Raw genomic sequence first — 21,632 nt, 5'->3', positions numbered from 1 at the left:
TTGGTGTAAATTGTTCTTCTGGTTCTACTCAACTTCACTTCTTGGTTCATACATGTCTTCCCACATTACTCCAAAACTATCTCCTTCATAATTTCTTATAGCACAAAAGTATTCCATCACATTTGTATACCAAAACTTGTTCAGCTATCCTCTAATTTATGAGTTCCAGTTCTTTGCCACCAGAAAAAAAGCTATGATAATTATTTTTTTTTTGAGGGCAAAGGGGGTTAAGTGACTTGCCCAGGGTCACACAGCTAGTAAGTGTAAAGTTTCTGAGATCAAATTTGAACTCAGGTCCTCCTGAATTCAAGGCCAGTGCTTTATCCACTGCGCCACCTAGCTGCCCCCGATAATTATTTTTATACATAGTTACAATCTATTTCTTCTCTTCTTTGATCAGTTCAGATGAGTGAGATTTGTGTCATTTACTCCCCTATCTCTCCTTCCTTGTTTGTATAGAGTTCTACTTGAGTACCCCAATTATTTAAGATAATTTTCCCTAACTTTCCACTCCTTTTCCCTACCTAATATATTCCTCTGCCCCATCTTTCCCATTCTTTTTTTTTAAGATTATCAGGATCCTACCAGAACCACTTACAGGAACTCTAATTAGATTTCCTTTACGATCCCCAAAAATGATGGGGTTGAGAGGACACAAATATATCCTCCCATATTAGAATACAAAAATTTTATCCTTTTTAACCCTTTATCCTTGTTTTCTCAATTTTACATTTTTATGATTCATTTGACACCTGTTTTCACTTCAGAGTTTCTCCACCACTCTTGTCTTTCATCAGGAATGCTTGAAAGTTCTCTGTATCTTTTGCCCAGGGTCACACAGCTAGTAAGTGTCAAGTGTCTGAGGCTGGATTTGAACTCAGGTCCTCCTGAATCCAAGGTCAGTGCTTTATCTACTGTGCCATCTAGCTGCCCCCAAAAGTCCTCTATTTCATTAAAAATCCACAAGAAGCGGGGCAGCTAGATGGCGCAGTGGATAGAGCACCGGCCCTGGAATCAGGAGTACCTGAGTTCAAATCCGGCCTCAGGCACGTAACACTTACTAGCTGTTTGACCCTGGGCAAGTCACTTAACCCCAATTGCCTCACTAAAAAAAAAAAAAATCCACAAGAAGGACCAGATGCATCAAATGATCAATTTTTATTATACATTTATTTTGAAATAAAATAGTTTGATCTATTTGTCCTATGGATAAAAAAAATACACTGCATCAATTAACACAACTTGGTCCTTTGAGATATTCTTAAATTCCTGTCCTTCTAATGCTAAATTGTCTGTCTGATCTATTTTGAGTCAGGTTTCTTTTGTTTTGTTTATTCAATTTTTTTCAATCTTTTGATTTTGTTTTAATTTCCTTGTTATTTATGGAGTCATTATTTTGTCCATTCTAACTTTCAGGGAGTTTGATGTTTGAGTTATATTGTCTACCTCTTCCTCTGGTACTCTCATTTCATTTATTAAAAAAAAAACTTTTTTAACTATTGCTTTGAGTCTTCCAGGAATTCTAATTGAACTTGTACCTAATCTGTCTTTTTCTGAGGCTTTACTTGTGGGTGTTTTGGAGTCATTCTCTTCTTCTGGATTTGTATCATAAGCCTCCCTGTCACCATAATAATAGCTTTTTATGGTGGAATTCTTTATACATTCTTCCAGCCTACTTCCCAACTTTGGGCTTTAGATAGGGCCAGGTTTTATATACTTCTCAAGGAAATGTCCGGGCTTATCCTGCTGCTCCTTTCTTGGGAGTTTTGTGTGTTACATTATTCCAGGATCTTTAGGGACAGTTCGGGGTGGGTTTCTGTAAACTTTCAGGACTCCTATAGTGTAGTGGTCTGATTGAGATCAAAGTCTCATTTCTGCTTGAATGCACTCTTCTTCATCTATAGTTATGAAAGGGCATATTATTCTGTGTTCCTGTTTTATTTATGACATGAACCTTTATATAGTTAAAAGTTACAACTCCACAACACATGGGTAGTAACTTGGTTTATTATAAAAGAGAAGCACATGCATGTGAGAACTCCTTATACCAAAGAGTCCACAATACTGACAGAATCTTGGATATGTGTAGGGTATAGCAAAAAGGGGAGGAGTGGAGGGTAATCCCCTCCCAAATGGGAGTGGCATGGGAGGAAGAAGGGAGGAGTAGGGGAGGAGGAGTGAGAGGGAACAAAAGGACATGAGAACATTAGACAACAGAGAGGGGATGTTCTGCCTATCTGAAAAAGTCCCAGCTGCACAAACAGTTTATCAGTCTGAGCAGACTGGCCAGAGCCAGGCTTGTAGCTGACTCAGCTTCAAGGGCACTAAAAGTTTAATAGAATTCAATTGCAAAAGATCACTGGTATGTTAGTGTAGGAAGGCTTCATCTCTGGAAAAGAGGGCAATTCAAGAAAACAATTTCAAGGGGTCCTTCCACAATATCAAAGTTAAGTATGCATTTGAGCTTGTTTTGGTATCTGATGGGAGATGTTTTTCTATAACAAATCTCTGTCAGACCACTTTCCAGTTTTCAAACAGTCTTTGTCAGATAATGAGTCCTTATACCAATTTTTTTTCTTTTTTTAAAAAAGAGTTATTCAATTTTTCAAGGAACAAGTATTTTTTTAATTCATATAACCCTTGAATTTCTCTCCTCTACACTCCCCATAGAATGGAAAAACAAATTCCCACATTAACCATGTCTAACCATGTCATGTATGTATCTTTCTGGATTTCAAATTCATCCCTTCTCTGTTATGTGATGAGTGAGTGGCATATTTCATCTCATTCTTTTGGTCTTGTGGTTTATTATTGTATTCATCAGAGTTCTAAAGTCTTTCAAAGTTGTTTTTCTTTACAATAAATTGTCCTAGTTCTGTTCACTTCACTCTGACTCTATTCATAAAGTTCTTCCCAGTTTCCCCTGAAATTATCCACTTAATCCTTTCTTGTGCTATAATGACATTCCATTGCTTCAAAAAAAAAAAACCCTTCTGGGGGTGGCTAGGTGGTGCAGTAGATAGAGCACCAGTCCTGGAGTCAGGAGTACCTGAGTTCAAATCTGGCCTCAGACACTTAACACTTACTAGCTGTGTGACCCTGGGCAAGTCACTTAACCCCCAATTGCCTCACTAAAAAAAAAAAACAACCTCCTGATTTTAACATTGAAAACTTTTAATTTTTAGATAATCAAAATTATCCATTTTACTTTGTGTGACCTCTCATTTGTTTAGTCATGAATTCTTCCCCTTTCAACAGATTTGAAAGATTATTTCTTTCTTGTTCCTCTTATTCATGATATGACTTTTTTGTATGTAGGTATCTATTATCTTGGCATATAGTATGAATTGTTGGTCTAAACCTAATTTCTGCCAGACTTTTGCAGGTATTGTGTTTGGGGACTGTTTTGTATTTTATTTATTTTGTCAAATAGTAATTCCATAGTAACAGGGTCCAGTTTAAAGGGAAAAAATTAATTTAGATTTTCCCATGTGGAAAAAAACACACCAGATCATTAATAAATAAAGAAATGCAATTTAAAGCAATTCTCAGTTTCCATATCATACCTACTAAATTAGCAAACAGGACAAAAAAATTAAAATGATATTTGTTGGAGAGACTGTGGCAGGACAGGGATATTGATGAACTGTTGATAAAACTGTGAATTGGTCCATCCATTCTGGAAAGCAATTTGGAACTGTGCCCAAAAGTCACTGGACTGTGTATACCATTTTACCCAGTGATACCACTAAAGGGACTAAAACCTAAAAGGGCAAAGAAAGAGAAAAGGGAACCATGTGTATAAAAATATTTATAGCAGCTCTTTTTGTTATAGCAAGTAACTACAAACTAAGGTGGTATCTATCAGTTGGAGAATGGTTAAACACAGTATGCATGGTATATGAATGTGATGAAATATCGTTCCAGAAGAAAAGATGAAAAGGATAGTTTCAAAAAACATGGGAAGTAAACAGAAATACACAACTTTAGCTGGGTTAATCTAAATTTGGGGTTTTAAAAAATTAATATTCGAGAACAATGAAAAGGCATTTGATGTATATGAACACTAAAATAAAAACAGAAGTAAAAATCTAAAGACAAATATAGCAAAGACTGTCGTCAAAGAAGTATATGACCAAAAAAGATGGGCTGTTACCATGGCAAAATTATTTACTGGTATCCTTTAGACATGAACAGAAAGATAGGAGAGCCTCCAGAACACTGGATAGACCCCCTGTGATGACCTTATGAGAGGACATAGATAAGAATTACAGAACATAGGCAGGTATGAAGGGTATCGAGAACAACTATATTAATGAGATCCTAGACCTGTTTAATTAATTTATTTCATGACATAGGGTATCCACATAGCAATTTTAATTTTTTTCTTTTAGACTTTGTACAAGTTAGCTTGATAATGAATGGTGTTCTTTATTAAAAGGATTATTTCAGTATCATAACTATAGCAGAAGAATTTCCTGGAACTTTTAAAAGTCCACTTATAGCTCTACAGTTATGACCTATGATCCTGCACCAAAAAGTCCAAATATAACTATGCACATACATATACACATAAATACATATATGTGTGTATCTATACACCAGCATGTTTACATGTGTGCATATATACATATCAATCTGCACAGGTACATATACATGTAGGCTTAAATACATGAATATGTGTGTATATATATATGTTTAGATATATAGATAGATGGATGATAGATAGATAGATGATAGATAAATAGATAGATCGATAGATAAATAGATGATAGATGGAAGGATGGATGATAGTTTGGGGTTTATCTTCTTTGTTCTATAAAACAAAGTGTAGAAAAATCCCTAAACAAGTTTATCTTCAAAAATTTGGTCTCTGCAGAGCTGATACACCCATTATTATCATTCTTGTTATCCATCCATCTACCAAAAGTAGCTTAGTCATGCCAATTGAAAGTCAAGTCCACCAAAGAAAACTTGTGATCTCTAGTAGACATGAGTCCAATATAGAGTTATCATAGATTCATGAAGCATGAATTTCATCTCCTGCTTGAATATCTCCAGTGATGGCAAATTCCTCACCAGCCCACTCCATTTTGGAACAGCTCTACTTGACAGTTCTTTATATTGAGCAAAATTTACATCCCAGTAACTTCTGCCCATTGGGTTCTTTTTTCATCTAGAATCTTGCATATTAAGTTTAATCCCTTTTTAACATTGCAGCCTCTCAAATTTTTGAAGACAGTAAGATCATATTCATACTAAACCTTCTCTTGTCCAAGGTAAAAATCTCAAGCAGATATCTATAAAAAGCCAAAAAATGCTTAGGTTTCCACATTTCACAAAGTACACTTGTGAATTGGTACAAGATCATATTTCTCTGCCTGTTTTATTTTATTATTACTTTTCCTCTCTCCTCCCAGAAATCAACATGTATATTACAGAAACAAAGTTGATTAAAATATTATTAAAAGTATTTTTTTTCCTACCACAGATACAGGAGCAGAACGACAAGCGCTAAGAGAAAATGTGTATCCTAAACTGAGGGAATTCTGCAGAGAAAACTATGGATTGGAATTTCAGGTAAACTTGCTATTATCCCTATCTTCAATTATTCTGTTATCAACTCTGGGTTTATATTTCTGATAACAAACTGAGAGTTATAAGGCAGCATAAAACATTTCTTTCCTTAGTACAACAAAAATTAAACACAAACAGCATACTGTTGGTGGAGTTGTGAACTGATCCAACCATTTTGGAGAGTAATTTGGAATTATGAGCAGAGGTCTATAAAACTGTGCATGTCCTTTGACCCAACAATACCTCTATTAAGTCTATATCCCAAAGATATAAAAAAGGGGAAAGGACCTATATATACAAAAAATATTTATAGCAGATCTTTCTGTGGTAGCAAAAAATTGGAAATTATGGGGATGCCCATCAATTGAGGAATGGCTGAAAAAGTTGTGGTATATGATTATAATGGAATATTACTCTGATATAAGAAATGATGAGCAGGCTAAAAAGCCTGGGAAGACTTATATGAATTGATGCAAACTGAAGTGTGCAGAACCAGGAGAACATTTTACACAGTAACAGCAACACTGTACAATGATCAACTGAGAATGACTTAACTATTCTCAGCAATACAATGATCCAAGACAATTCCAAAGGATTCATGATGAAAATTGCTACCCATCTCTAAAAAAAGAACTGATTGAGTCTGAATGCAGACCAAAGCTTACTATTTTTCATTTTCTATATTTTTTCCATGTTTTTCCCCTTAGGTCTGTGTCTTCTTTCAAAATATGACTAATATGGTAATATGTTTTGCATGAGTAAATAGCTGTGTCAGGAAGGGAAGAGATGAGGGAGGGAGAGAGAAAATTTGGAACTCAAAATCTTTATAAGAGAAAAAAATTAATTCCTTAAATTACAAATATGTTCCACTTTTCCACTTTGTATATCAGGAGCTATGTATAGTGTCATTGTGCTAATTCTATTATGCTTAATAAAGGAATATACTTCAATTCTTACTACCTTAATTCATTCATTCAGGCACTTCCACGAATCACTTTTGTTTGTGCAATCAAACAAAAGTAATAATTCAGTCTGGTCTTCACCAAGCATTTATTAAACCCTTACTCTGTAGCAGGCACTGTGCAAGGAGAGGCAAAGAATAGTCCCTGCCTTAAAAATTCATATTCTAATGGTAGAGACATCATGTCAACAACTCCATATATATATATGTATGTATGTATGTATGTATATATATATATATGGTAAATTGGAAGTCTTCTCAGAAGGAAGGCACTAACATTGAGTTAGACCATGAGTTAGCCTCTTATAGAGGGTGGGGTTTCAGCAGAGATTTGAGGGATCCAGGGAAGTGAGGAAGTAGAACATTCCAGGAATTCCAGCCAATGAAAAGCCATGGAATAAGGAAATGGGGGGGGGGGTATGCAAGGAACACTATGTCATAGAGTACATGGAAGAAGTAAGGATAAAAATTCTTTACAATTATTATCTCATTTCATCCTCACAACTCTGAAATGCTTATGATATTATTGTACCCATTCTATAGTTTGAGAAATCTGAGGCAGATGAAGATTAAGTCACTTGCCCAGAATTATATAGCTAGTAAGTATCTGACATCAAGTGTTTCCACTTCACCACCTCTCTGGTTCTAAAGGAAGGGAGGAGAAAGGTAGCAAGGAGAAAAGTTGTGAAGGACCTTAAAATCCAAACATAGGGGGTTATGTTTTATCCTAAAAGTAATAGGGAGTCACTAGAGTTTCTTGAGTAAGAGGATAACATGTTCAGACATGCACTTTAGGAAGCTCTTTAAGGCATTGTTAAGGGCTAAAATTCTAACTAACCTGTCTAAAATATCTAATGAGTGGTCGCCAATAAATTATAAGCTTTAGCAAGAGTTAGACTTTTAAGCATTTATTAAAGAGAATAAGAATTTGGTAAAGAGAGAGAAAAAGGCCTAGATTCCTATCTATTAAAGGGAGAGCACATTTCTAGCTCCGCTCTCCACCAGAGTCCAAAGGAAAGAGAGTGAGACTGAGCGCCAGTCTCTTCCTTCCTCCTCCCACTCGCCCACGTCACTTCCTGATGCCAAAGAAAAGACTCCTGGTCTTGCCCTCAAAGACCTTCGTTTCATGGGTGGAACTCTTCTACAGTAAATCTCCAGCAGGTGGCGTCATTCCAATCGTTACAGCATCAGAACAGAGAATGTACTTAAATGGGAAGAGACTATTGACAGCAAGACCACCAATAATCTAGATATGAGTTTATAAATACCTAGAACAAGGTCAAGAAAAGAAAACAAATACAAGTGATGTTCCAAAGGTAGAATGGACAAGCTTTGGCAGCATATTGGATATGGGGGTTGAGAGAGAGTAAGGAATCCAAAATGTCACCTAGATTTGAGACTCACAACTAGAAAAAAAGTGATGCTTTTCTTGACATTAGGACATTGCCTTCACATAGGGAAGTTTAAACGAGAAAAGGGTTTTGGATTGAGTTGTGTTATGGATATATTGAGTTTAAGTTGTCTATGGGGAATCCAATTTAAGATGTCTAATAGGTTATTGGAGGTGGGAGACTATAGGTTAAGAGAGAGGTTAGGGTTACATTAATAGATCTGGGAATCATGAGCCAATTTCCCTAATTAATATTAATGCAAAAATTTTAAAATATATGTTAGCAAGGAGATTATAACAATAATTATGAAGATCACACGCTATAACCAGGTGGTGTTTATACCAGAGGGTTGGTTCAATATTAAGAGAATTATCAGGGCAGCTAGGTGGCACAGTAGATAAAGCACCAGTCCTGGATTCAGGGGGACCTGAGTTCAAATCTGGCCTCAGACACTTGACACTTACTAGCTGTGTGACCCTGGGCAAGTCATTTAACCCTGATTGCCTTGCAAAAAAAAAAGAGAATTATCAGCATAACTGACCATATCAATAGTAAAAATAACAAAGATCATGTGATCATCTCAATAGATGCCAAAAAAGCTATTGACAAAATACAACACTGATTCCTGTGAAAAACATAAAGAAGCGGGGGCGGCTAGGTGGTGCAGTGGATAAAGCACCAGCCCTGGATTCAGGAGTAACTGAGTTCAAATCTGGCCTCGGACACTTGACACTTACTAGCTGTGTGACCCTGGGCAAGTCACTTAACCCCCATTGCCCCGCAAAAAAAAAAAAAAAAAGAAAAGAAAAGAAAAGAAAAAGAAAAAGAAAAACATAAGGAAGCATAGGAATAAATGGAGCTTTTCTTAAAATGATAAATCATATCAATCTAAAACCAAAAGCAAGCATTATCTATAATAGGGATAAGCTAGCAGCCTTTCCAATAAGATCATGGGTGAAACAAGGATGTTCATTATCACCATTATTCAATATTATATTAGAAATGTTAGCTGTAGCAATAATAGAAGAAAAAGAAATTGAAGAAATTAGAATAGGTAATGAGAAAACAAAACTATCATTTTTTGCAAATGATATGATGGCATACTTATAAAACCCTAGACAGTCAACTGAAAAACTTGTTGAAACAATTAACAACTTCAACATTTTTATATCTTATAAACAAAACTGAGCAGAAAAAGATAGAGAAATGCCATTTAAAATAACTGCAAACAATATAAAATACGTAGGAATATACCTGCCCAGGAATTGTATGAACACAATTACAAAATGCTTTTCACATAAATAAAGACAAATCTAAACACCTGGAAAAATATTAATCACTCATAGGTAAACTGAGCCAATATGATAAAAATGACAGTTCTGAAGATGGCAGAGGAAAGGCAGTGAGCTCCCGAACTCATGTCACGATTGCTCCAAAAAACATCCAAATAAGGTCATAGGAAAATGCCCGGAGCAGCAAAACTCACAGAAGAATGTGCTGAAATCATCTTCTAACCAAGAACAGCTTGGAAGGTCAGAAGGAGGGAGCTGCTGTGCTGATACAGGAGTCAGGCCCAATCCCACAGTCACCCTGACACAGATCCAGTCTCAGGAAGTCCTCACCAGAGAAGGAGACCCCCCAGAGCCTCTGAATCAGCTGAAGCGCCAGTGTCCTCTGGAACTAAGCTCACAGTCTGGTGAGTGGGCTGAGCCCTGGGCAGGGGAGAGACTACAGGGGTCTATACTGGTGCTAAGGCAGAACTTGGATTTTACACCCGTACTGAGAACCAGGTGGTAGGCTCAAGTAGAAATGGCCTAGGTCGGGGAGGGGCACAGGCTCATCAGAGCTAACAACCACAACACACAAAGCTGGTTGATTGGCAAGTTGGTCTGGGGTCGTCTAAGGACCAGGAAACAGGCCGGGTGAGGGAAGAACCTGATTCTCCTTAAATCATACCACCTGGGACTTCTTAAACTTGGGATACTGCAGCCTGGAAACAGTGCCCTACTTTAAGGAGCTAAAACTCTAGTAAAAGAAAGCCAAGATGAGCCGACAGAGAAAGGCGAGGACCATAGAAAGTTTCTTTAGTAACAAGGAAGACCAAGGGGCACCCTCAGAGGAAGATGTCAACATCAGGACCCCTATATCTAAAGCTTTCAAGAAAAATACGAATTGGTCTCAGGCCATAGAGGTGCTCAAAAAGGACTTTGAAGATAAAGTTAGAGAGGTAGAGGAAAAAATGGAAAGAGAAATGAGGGTGATGCAGGAAAGACATGAGAAAAAGTCAACAGCTTGAAAAGTCAAATGGAAAAGGAGATACAAAAGCTCTCTGATGAAAATAATTGCTTAAGAATGAGGATTGAACAAATGGAAGCCAGTGACTTTATGAGAAACCAAGACACAATAAAGCAAATCCAAATGAATAAAAAAATAGAGGGCACTGTGAAATATCTTCTGGGAAAAACTGCCGACCTGGAAAATAGGTCCAGGAGAGATAATTTGAAAATTATTGATCTACCTGAAAACCATGATCAAGGAAAGAGCTTAGACATCATCTTCCAAGATATTCTCAGGGAAAATTGCCCTGAAATTCTAGAAGAAGAAGCTAACATAGAAATGGAAAGAATCCACTGATCACCTCCAGAAAGAGATCCCAAAAAGAAAACTCCTAGGAATATTATAGCCAAATTCCAGAGCTCTCAGGTCAAGGAGAAAATATTGCAAGCTGCCAAAAAGAAAGAATTCAAGTACTGTGGAGCCCCAGTCAGGATAGCACAAGATCTAGCAGCTTCTACATTAAAGGACCGGAGGGCATAGAATATGATATTCCAAAGGGCAAAGGAAATGGGATTACAACCAAGAATCACCTACCCAGCAAAACTCAGCATTATCTTTCAGCAGAAAAAAATGGGACTTTAATGAGAAAGAAGACTTTCAGATATTTGTGATGAAAAGACCTGAACTGAATGGCAAATTTGACTTTCAAATACAAGATCCTAGAGAACCATAAAAAAAAATTGGATCTGGGGGACATACCTGGGGTCATACAGTGGGTGACTGTCTTGTGTCTGAGGCCGGGTTTTGGCTGGGATCCCCCTGGGTCCAGGGGTGATGATTTGTCCAATGTGTCACTTAGCTAGATGATAACATCTTTAGGGTTAAATTGAGGGGTGAAGGGAATGCACTGGGGGAGGGGGAAGGACAGAAGCAAAATCCTACATAAAAGTAACAGGAAAAGGCTTATGGAGTGGGGGAAGAGATGGGAGAGGAGCAGGGTAGTAAATGAATTTTAAACTCATTTTAAAAAATGACAATTCTATCTTTTTACTTATCAAGTTAATTTATTTATTCAGTGTCATTCCAATGAAACTACCAAATAATTATTTTGTAAATCTAGAAAATCTAATAAAAATCTTCTGGAAGAACAAAAGATCAGCAAAATCAAGGGAATCAATGAAAAAAATTAGGAGGAAGACAAATTATCAGTACCAGATTTCAAATTATGTTGTAAAGTAGTAATGATGAAAACATCTGGTATGGGCTAAGAAATAAAGTGGTGGAACAGTGGGCTAGATTAGGTAAATAATACACAGTAATAAATGACCATTGTTTAGTAAGCCCAAAGATCCAAGCTTTGGGGGCAAGAACTCACTATTTGGCAAAAATTACTAGGAAAAGATAAGGTCCAAACAGGTAAATGATTTAGACATAAACGGTGATAGCATAAGCAAATTAGGGGAGCATGAAAAATTTTATCCCTCAGATATATGGATAAGAGAATATTTTGTGACCAAATAAGAGACAGAAAGGATTACGGGAAGTAAAAGGGCTAACTTTGATTACATGAAATTTAAAGTTTTGCACAGTATCAATGCAGCCAAAATTAGAAAGAAAACATGAAACTGAGCAAGGGAGAGAGGAATTACAACAAGTTTCTCTTATGAAGTTCTCATTTCTCAAATATATAGGGAATGGGATCAAATTTATGAAAGTAAGAGCCATTCCCCAATGGATAAATGGTTAAAGGATAGAAACAGGCAGTTTACAGGAGAAAAAAATCAAAGCTATTTATATTTATTTGAAAAAATACTCCAAATCACTTTTGATTATAAAAATGCACATTAAAACAACTATGAGGTTTGACTACATACCTATCAGATTAGCTAACTTGACAGAAATAATAAAATGACAAATACTGGAGGCAAAGTGGGAAAAAGGGACACTAATACACTGCTGGTAGAGTTGTGAACTTGCACAACCATTCTAGAGAACAATTTAGAACTATAGCCAAAGCACTATAAACCCTTTGATCCAGTAATATCATTATTAGATCTATATCCCAAAGTATCAAAGGAAAAGGAAAAGGACCTATATCTACAAAAATATCTACAATAGCTCTTTTGTGTTGCCAAAGAATGGGACATGAGGGCATGCCCATCAATTGGAAAATAGCTGAACAAATTATGATATGTGACTTTGGTGGAATACTATTGTACTAGAACAAATAATGAGAATGATAGTTTCCGAAAAATCTGGGAATACATATGAACTGGTACATAGTAAAGTGAACAGAACCAGGAGAACATTGTACATAGTAATAGCAATATTATAATGATGACCAACTGTGAAAGACTTAGCTATTCTCAGAAATACAGTGATACAAGACAGTTCTGAAGGATCCAGGATGAAAAATGCTATCCACTTCAAAGAGAGAGCTGATGACCTCTGAGTATAAATTGAAGTATATTTTTTTCCATTTTCTTTATTTTTCCTGGTTTTGCCACATGGATAATATGGAAATATGTTCTACATGATTATATATATATAATTGATATCATATTGTTTGCCTTCTCAGTGTGTGGGGCAAGACCTGGAAGAGAATTTGAAACTGAAAAATTTTAATGAATTTTTAAAATAAATAAAAGTTTTTAAAACAGAAAACAATTTCTATTACTAAAAATGACACAAAGTCTGAGAAGGAATAGTCAATAAGGTAGGAGGAGAATCCAGAGAGAGCAATGTCACGAAAACATACAGAGAAAAGGGTATCAAGAAGAAGGGGGTGATCCACAGTGTCAAGGGCTACAGAAGGTTCAGAAGGATGAGGACTAAGAAAAGACCATTAGATTTGGCAATTAAGAGATCATGGGTAACTTTGAAGATAGTTGTTTGTTTGTTTTTTGTTCAGTCATGTCTCTGTGACTCCATTTGAGGTTTTCTTGGCAAAGGTATTGGAGTAGTTAGCCATTTCCTTCTTAGCTCATTTTGCAGATGAGGAATTGAGGCAAACAGGGTTAAGGATCAAGCCCAAATTCAAAGAGCTAGTAAATGTCTGAGGACAGATTTAAACTCATGAAGATGAGTCTTCCTGATTCCAAACCCAGTGCTGTATCTACTATGCCACCAACTTCCTTTGGAGAGAGTAGTTTCAGGACAGAAGCCATGTATAAAATAATTGCTTTGCTGTCTTCAGAAATGTCTTACACTTTAAAATGTAAACCCCTTATAAGAAATTATTTTCTGGCCTAGTCCCATATTCACGTCATTCCACTTTAACTTTCATTCCTTTTATGGAACACTATCTTTTTTTCATCCAGATTCCTAATATAAGAGTTTAACCAGAGCCACAGGGACATGGGGCAGCCTGTATTGAAAGGGTTTATGTAGATAGATATGAGACCTGATATGCCTCAGTTCATATCTCAAAAAGAGATTACAATTTCCATCTTGGTGGAAAGTAGGTAGACGATGGAGAGCTGTGGTTGAGAACCCCCTCTTTCATGATATTTCTAAGATGGGCATTGGCAAGAAAAATCTATCTATTTTATCTATCACATATAAGCAAGCTAGGGGTATGGTGCTCTTTTAACAGTTCAGGATAAAAGCCACCTTCCCTGATTTCTCCAAGGGGGGAATGTAAGAGTTAACAAATTCTTGGCAAGCTCAGCTTCCTCTAAACACTTGGTATACACAAGACAATAACGGAGAGTAAGCAAAATTACTTATATAAGCAATCTGTGAAACAGAAGATATACAGGTTAGAGTAGATATAGAATAAAGAAGAGTAAATAAGCTCTTAGGCTTGAGAGTAAGATAAAAGCTCAGATCAACCAAGTAGAGAACAATCTCACTGGAGAAGTCCACTAGCAGTCTCTGGAAATCAAAGCGTGTGGTAGGAGCCTGAGGGGTCCCTGCTAGCCATTCAGAAGTTCAAGTGTTTTCTCTCATCCATCTCTTTCCAAATCTGATCGTCTCTTTGAAGTTCCTCTCCACTTAAATTGCTCAAAAATGGTATCTGAGATGATCAGGATTCATGTCTCCCTCCATCTATGTAGCTCAGTGTCCCATGGCTATCCTTCAATGAACCGTCCCAAACCACCTCTCCACTTCCAAGTGGATAGGGGATGTTGCACTAATCTATCTGAGAAGTTTCAGTTATTTGTATAAAAAAAGACCAAAATCAGGATCTACCAAAGATGATTTGTGAATGTCAATGATAAAACTCATGCATAGATTAGCATTTGTATACACCATTCATTTTGAAGGTACTTTAATAAAAACATTGCTTATAAACATTGGGCTATTTGAAGACTCACAAAATATTACCTTCAATTTATAAGGTAAATCACTCTTGTAACAGACAAAATTATTAGATCAAAATTTTTCTCCCTGATTTATAGAGTAGATCTCACTTTTCAGTACTACCTCAAATTCATGCTTACTTTGTCAAAAATCAAATATGTAATAAGGATACATAGTGTGGGTAAAGAACAGGTACCAGGGCAGCTAGGTGGCGCAGTGGATAGAGCGCCGGCCCTGGAGTCAGGAGTACCTGAGTTCAAATCCGGCCTCAGACACCTAACACTTACTAGCTGTGTGACCCTGGGCACGTTACTTAACCCCAATTGCCTCACTAAAAAAATTAAAAATTTTAAAATTTTAAAAAAGAACAGGTACCAATGTTTGCGAAGAAAATTTCATCCTTTATTTGTTTACACACAGATAAACAACTTGCCTTAGGGATCCCTCATGACAATTTATAACGTGACAGATAAAATAATAGCACAAAATAGCCAAAATTGGTATGCAAAATGTCATGTAATACTGGGTCATCAAGACAGCTGTTGAATGATTAGTCATGAATCACCATAAATCATAAACCTGAATCAAATTCATTATATGTTCAATATTATGGGCTTCAAGGAAAAATATGGCTTTACAGATAACAGGACCTCAGTTGTTGGAAAATATCAGACCTGGCAGATTTTTCAAAGCATTGGATTCTCCTATGGGACTCAATTACCATATGTGGAGAAATATATCACAGTATATTAATCACATCTCTGATTTAATGTTCTCTTGCAATATGTTAGTCAGGGTAGTTTTGTCCTTGAACCAAAAAAAGCTTCTATAGAAGTTATTGGGGGGGCGGCTAGGTGGCACAGTGGATAAGCACCGGCCCTGGATTCAGGAGTACCTGAGTTCAAATCCGGCCTCAGACACTTGACACTTACTAGCTGTGTGACCCTGGGCAAGTCACTTAACCCCCATTGCCCCGCAAAAAAAAAAAAAAAGAAGTTATTGGGAATATTGATTAGTATTATTAGCTAGAAGCAAAATTAGAATGTCTGGGTTTAAATTATGAAACTAGATATTTTAATTTGACCCTTTGGCATTTTATATATCTGTGTTTTGGGTAGTAAACTTTCTGTCAGATATACTCTTAAACCAAGAAATTAATATGAAAGCAATTCTTTCTTTAAAATAATTATAAAAATTATGGTTAACGCTATAGTCTTTAGCACATAAAATGCATAGAGAATACTATATAGAAGGAAACCTAAATGCTTAAAGAACAAAAAGTATATGAAGGATTCAGGAAAAGAAACTCCTTTCAATGATACTTTTTTTCAGCTCATACATTTGACCACCTAATTGTGCTGGGAATACACAAGTATAAGATTATTACTACTCTCAACGAGTTTACAGTATATCCATAGAAATAAGACACAAATCAGGGCAGGAACTGTGTCTCATTTACTTTCATATTTTCCTGTGCCTATACTAACAGCTTAATAATTTTCGATGACTGAATGAGTAAATAAACGAGTTGATAAATATAAAACTATTAGAAACCAATACATGACAAGATATTATCAAGTGTATGATCTAAAGTCCTGTTCAAATGTCTCATCATGATTTAGAGATGACTTTGAGTTCTTCAAGGCTATGGCAGCAAAAAGACAAACTCTAGCAGATCCTACCAAAGTAGGAAGGCTTAATTGATAGGACTGATGAGGAGTTTTATGGGTATTACGTAAGGATAAATCCTGCTAGGTTTGGAGAGACTCATCACTATGTTGGCTGACAAATTTTGTAGCCACCACAACTCTTAAAGATCATCTACTCAATATGTCACCAAAGGGTTGCATTTGTATTGGTTGTGAGAAAAAAGACATCACCGAGCCTTGAAGTATTAATGCATAATCAAATGACAAGATACTGAATAAACAAGTGTTAGAGTAGGTAAGAGATAGGAAAGATGAGTATAGGTAAGGTGGGAGTCATTTGTGAATATATGTGCACTTTTTCTTAGGACTCTGTTAGAACATCATTGTCAGTAGAAGACATGAAATAGCATATCCATAGAGCTTCTTAATACAAGTGTGGCAGTCACTGATCTAAATGGGGACAGTGTTACTTAGCTTAAGATAAAAGGATTAAATGAATAAAGAACATTGGATCATGAATGGATGATTTTTAAATTGTGTACATGTCTAGGTAAGGCAAAAACCTTATCTGGTGAGAATGTTCTATATTATAAGAGCAGCTTAATTCACTGCCAAAAATAATTACAATTGGTATCACAAGGGAATGAATTTTCAACAAATTTTCATGAGGTATTAAAGAACCAGTGAACATCCTCACCCCTTTGATTACCCTGTATTACTGAAATCATGTAGATATAATGATTGAGATTTGGACTTTTAATTATCTGCCAAAGTTCTTTAACGTAAACCCGAGTTGGCAGGAATTTGTTCCTTTTTCCGCTTATTAATCTTTGTATATTTTGAGGATGATTGTGATTGTCATGCTTCTTTTTGGACCAGGTTTGTTATCTCATTAGTTATGAAAACTCATGATGTAGATACTAAGTTCACCAAAGCAAAATGGCAATTCATATATAACTCAGTCTTAGAGAGTAACCTAGGGTACTGAGTGGTTAAATAACTTACTCATGTTAAAAGAGCTAGTATTCATCAGAAGTAGGACTTGACAGGCAGTCTTCCTGACTTCTAGACTGAGCTAACCACTACTACATACTACCGCTCTATTATGATGATAAAAATAACAATATCAACAATAATAACCTTATATTTGTAGAGAAGAGTAACTATGATACTAAAATACTGCCAGCTCACTACTCACTTGGTTACCTTTTGACGTGCTAGAAGAGTAATATAAATGACTTAATTGATAGTAGCCAAAATGTCGATGATGTTAATATTAAAATCATTTACCCCTCCATGTTCTCTCTCCTGCCTGCTACTCCACTAATTCTACCTATTCTACAAAATATAACTATCACTGGTAGAATGCAACAATGTTGGTGAGATTATGAGGACACAAACATTCATTACATCATTAACAAAAACATAGATTGGTATACATTTTTATAAGAAATATAATCAAAATAAGAGTCGTAAGAATATTTATAGTTGCTTTGTTTGTGATAATAAAAAATAGAAACAACTTATAAGCCCAATGACTGCAATATGGAATATTTTAGCACAATAAAAAGTAAACATGAGGATACAAGGAAATGTGGGGAAAGCTGTTTATACTGATGTAAAATTATACCAACAGAACCAACGTCATATATACTGTAACTACAACTATATAGAAAGGAATGAGAAAGAAGGAAGGAAGGATGAAGGGATGGATGGACAGAGAGGGGAGGGAGAAGTAGGGGAAGGGAAGAGAAGCCAAAGGGGAAACAATATGGAAGTACTTCAATTGGACTTAGAAGAGTAAATAGGGAAAATGTGTTTATTGTTTTTCACTTGTTAGGTGAGAGAAAATAGGGTTGATTTTATTTTGTTAAATACAGAGAATTGTACATAAAATTTTACTCTGAATTGTGTATGTTTATTTGAATGCTTTGTTAATGGTTTTAAAGTTTATCATTTAAAAAAAATTAAGACAGATAGAGGCAAATAAAGAGATATCAGAAGGTTCTTGCTCTTTATTAAGTTCCTCATTTTGGCAAGCCATGCCTGTCATGTAATTTTTCCTCTTTTGTAACTTCTCCAGGTTCTTATTTTTCCATAACATAACATAATTCACGAATTACAATACAGCATAACATCTTTGTGACAGATAAGGAGTTTATTCATTCATTTTAATGGGTAAGTGTTAAATTCCCAAGTGAGGACATGTAACTGCTTTCCTCTCAAGAGTTATATGAGTGGAAGGCATCAAGAATACTTACACGCTGCTAAAGCACCATCAGTATACTCAAAAAGTGATGAGGACCAGGTATCTTAATTCTTCTTCTCAGATCTAGTTCAACCTCTGCATCATTCAGATATGACCAAGAGAATTTTACTTGCCTAAGGTCAAGTAGTTGGAGTTTTTATTTGTTTGTCTGTTTGCCACTCAATTCAACAAACATTGACTAACCACCTAAACAGATATAATTAGGTGTTGGACAAACAAGACCAAATGAACCTCAGTTCCTGCCCTTGAGGAGTTATATTCTGCTTGGAAAAAGGACAATCAAAATGTATACAGATAAGTCAAAGCAAAATAATGTGAGGTAGAACAGAGCATTTTCAAAAAGTGTGATCAAGAAAGGTTTCACATAGAAAGTTGTACCTAGGGGCAGCTAGGTAGTACAGTGGATAAAGCACCGACCCTGGAGTCAGGAAGACCTGAGTTCAAATCTAGCCCCAGACATTTGACACTAGGTGTGTGACCCTGAGCAAATCACTTAATCCTCATTGCCCCACCAAAAAAAAAAAAAAGTTGTACCTAAGCTGAGCCTTGAAAAAAAACGATTCTTGAGATTCTGTAAGGTATAGATGAGGAAAGAGTACATTCTAAACATGAGGGTCAGACCATGAAAAAGCAGAGGCAAGAGATGGATGGTCAATGTGGGGGAGGAAGAATATGTTAATTTTGGTTAGAATGTGGGTACTGGGGGCAGCTAGGTGGTGCAGTGGATAAAGCACTGTCACTGGATTCAGGAGGACCTGAGTTCAAATTCAGCCTCAGACACTTGACACTTACTAGCTGTGTGACCCTGTGCAAGTCACTTAACCCTCATTGCCCCGCCAGAAAAAATGAGGACTTCTAGAATGTGGGTACTGGAAAGTAATATGAAGTAAGTCTAGAAGGTAGGAGAGAGACAGGTTGTTATGAACTTTAATTGTTGTTATTCCATCTAAGGTCAGTTTAATTCAACAACTATTTATTCACTACTTTCTAAGTGCAGATTTTATTGGCAATTCATGCTTCTTCATACCCTCTAACTCTAGCGAGACTCTTGCCTTGTTTCCTTTGCTCTTCTCCCTTTACATTTGTTCATTCAAGAAACTCACTTAATTCTCTTAGTTTCCCAGTCACCTATATATTTCTGATTTCCAAGTTCAAATTAACATTTCTAGTTTTCTCTGTTCCCTTTACTTGAAATTTTCTTTTTGTTCCATCCCTGTGATTTCATTAGTGTATCAACTACTGTAAATGAAATCCCTCTATCTTGAAGCTTTAGAGAGGTGCCTAGGGACACCCAGAGAGTCTTAGTAACTTGTATATACAATCATTATGTGTCAGAGGTGAGGCTTCCTGATTGTGAAGCTGGATCTCTACTACAATATATTGCCTCTCTAAAAACTTAAAACTATCTAAAAGGCAACTTAACATCTTTCCTCTCACGCATTGTAAGTGAGGAGTCAAAGACAACACCAACATTTTAAACCTGGGGGACTGGGAAGATGGTGATGTCATTAATGGTAATAGGAAAATTAAGAAGAGGAGACAATTGAGGAGGAAGATAATTACTTCTATTTTGGATATGTTTCATTTGAGATACCTTTGAACCATCCAATTCAATGTGTCCAAAAGTTAGTTGGTGATATAGGAGAAAGATTAATTGAACCCATGGAAGTTGATTAGAACACCCAGTTACATAGCATGGAGGAAAAAGAGAAGAGGGTGCAGAATGGCCCCTTGAGGGATACCAATAGATAATAACCTGAAGAGATAAGTCTGCTAAGGAGAGAAATCAGAAAAAGAATTAGGACAAATAAAAAGCAAACAGGTTTAAGGAAGGAGGAGAGGCAGAGATTATATAACACTCCATCTAGAAGTTTAAAAGTGAAGAGGGGAGAAAGGGATGATAGTTTAAGAGGTTGAAAGGTCAGAAGAAGGTGAGTGTTTAGTTTTATTGTTGCTGTCTTGTTTTAGGGGAGAGAAGAACTGGACATGTTTGTGAGATGATGAGGAAAACCCAATAGAGAGAGAGGAAGGGAGTGGGGCATGGATTGCTGGTGTAGGTTAGCCTTGATAATAAGAACTCCTTTGAGCTTGAAAGGGTATGAGAGGATATGCACTGGATATGAGCAGTTTAGAAGAGTAGGGAAAAGAACTTGAAGGACTTGACATCAAGATGACCTCCATCTTCTCAGTGAGGAAGTAAAGAGAGGCATCTGCCAAGAGTGAGAGGCAAGATATTGAGTTGGAAGCTTGAGACTCAAAGTGAAGTCTTGTGCCAACTACAGTAAGGAACCTGCTAGAGAATCAATAAAATGAATTAAGAATATTCATGTATTTCTGAGAGCCAGTTTGAAAGCGAGTGGCATATTTCATGGACCCAATCATCATGTTTCATGAAATGCATCTTTTGAGGTTGGATTTGAATTTTGGAGATAGAAACAACACTCAGAGTAAAGTTTTGTGATTAAAGTGGATGAGCGAGTTGAAGAATATAAACTTGAACTTTGACCACATAAAGTTCTGCACTCTTTCCTCTGGGTAGCTCAAAAACTGCAACAACAAATAGGAGCTGGTCTGTCGTCCTGAATATGTCAAAGCAGGTGTATCACTGGAGTTTGTCAAGGAACACTACATGCTTCTAGGATTCTGTCAACAATTCACTTGCAAGTCAAGGTCTCTCTAACTTTCCATTTCCCTAATGACACCCAGAGTGGTAGCAACTATACTTATCCAGGAATGGGCCCTGGTAGATGCATTTAGGGATCCCAGATACCTAGTTGGCTATCCTGGCCTGGCTGTTTCATAAGTTACCTGGAACATTTCCCCAAAACTAGTGACTGCTGGCATTTGCCATGTAATTAAAAACTGTCTTCTCAATGAACCTAAACCTTCAAATACCTAATAGCCAGGTTTTTTTATCCCAGCATAAGAGGAGGGAAGTGGCCAGTTCTTGGGTCCTGGACTCTCTTTTAAAAGAGACATTTCTTGTCTACTGTTTCCTAGAGAATGGGATTCTCTTGTGCTACCACCGATCTTTATATATGTATAAAGTTGGAAATACTGGAGAAGTTTGTATACTGGTCCTTAACAGGTCAAACCACTTGGCATTGAAGAAATAGTTTCAGAGTAGCTTGCTTCTAGGATGATGCTTAACTTCTATGGTTCTGAAGACCCACCTGCAACCACTGTTGTAATGAAATAGAGAG

The 21,632-nt window shown here is 36.5% G+C and overlaps 1 protein-coding gene across 1 annotated transcript in view; it reads left to right on the top strand.

Moving 5' to 3' along the window:
* The window catches only part of NWD2 (NACHT and WD repeat domain containing 2), a 167,129-nt gene that overhangs the window by 68,178 nt on the left and 77,319 nt on the right, over positions 1–21,632 (top strand). Inside the window, exon 2 of the mRNA XM_043973192.1 lies at positions 5,492–5,580. Within this exon, the coding sequence (XP_043829127.1) occupies positions 5,492–5,580 (89 nt within the window). The remainder of the gene's footprint in view (positions 1–5,491; positions 5,581–21,632) is intronic.

This window comes from Dromiciops gliroides, chromosome 6 (genome assembly GCF_019393635.1).
Source record: "Dromiciops gliroides isolate mDroGli1 chromosome 6, mDroGli1.pri, whole genome shotgun sequence".
Classification (NCBI taxonomy): Eukaryota; Metazoa; Chordata; class Mammalia; order Microbiotheria; family Microbiotheriidae; genus Dromiciops; species Dromiciops gliroides.
This window is presented reverse-complemented; position numbering and strand designations above follow the sequence as displayed.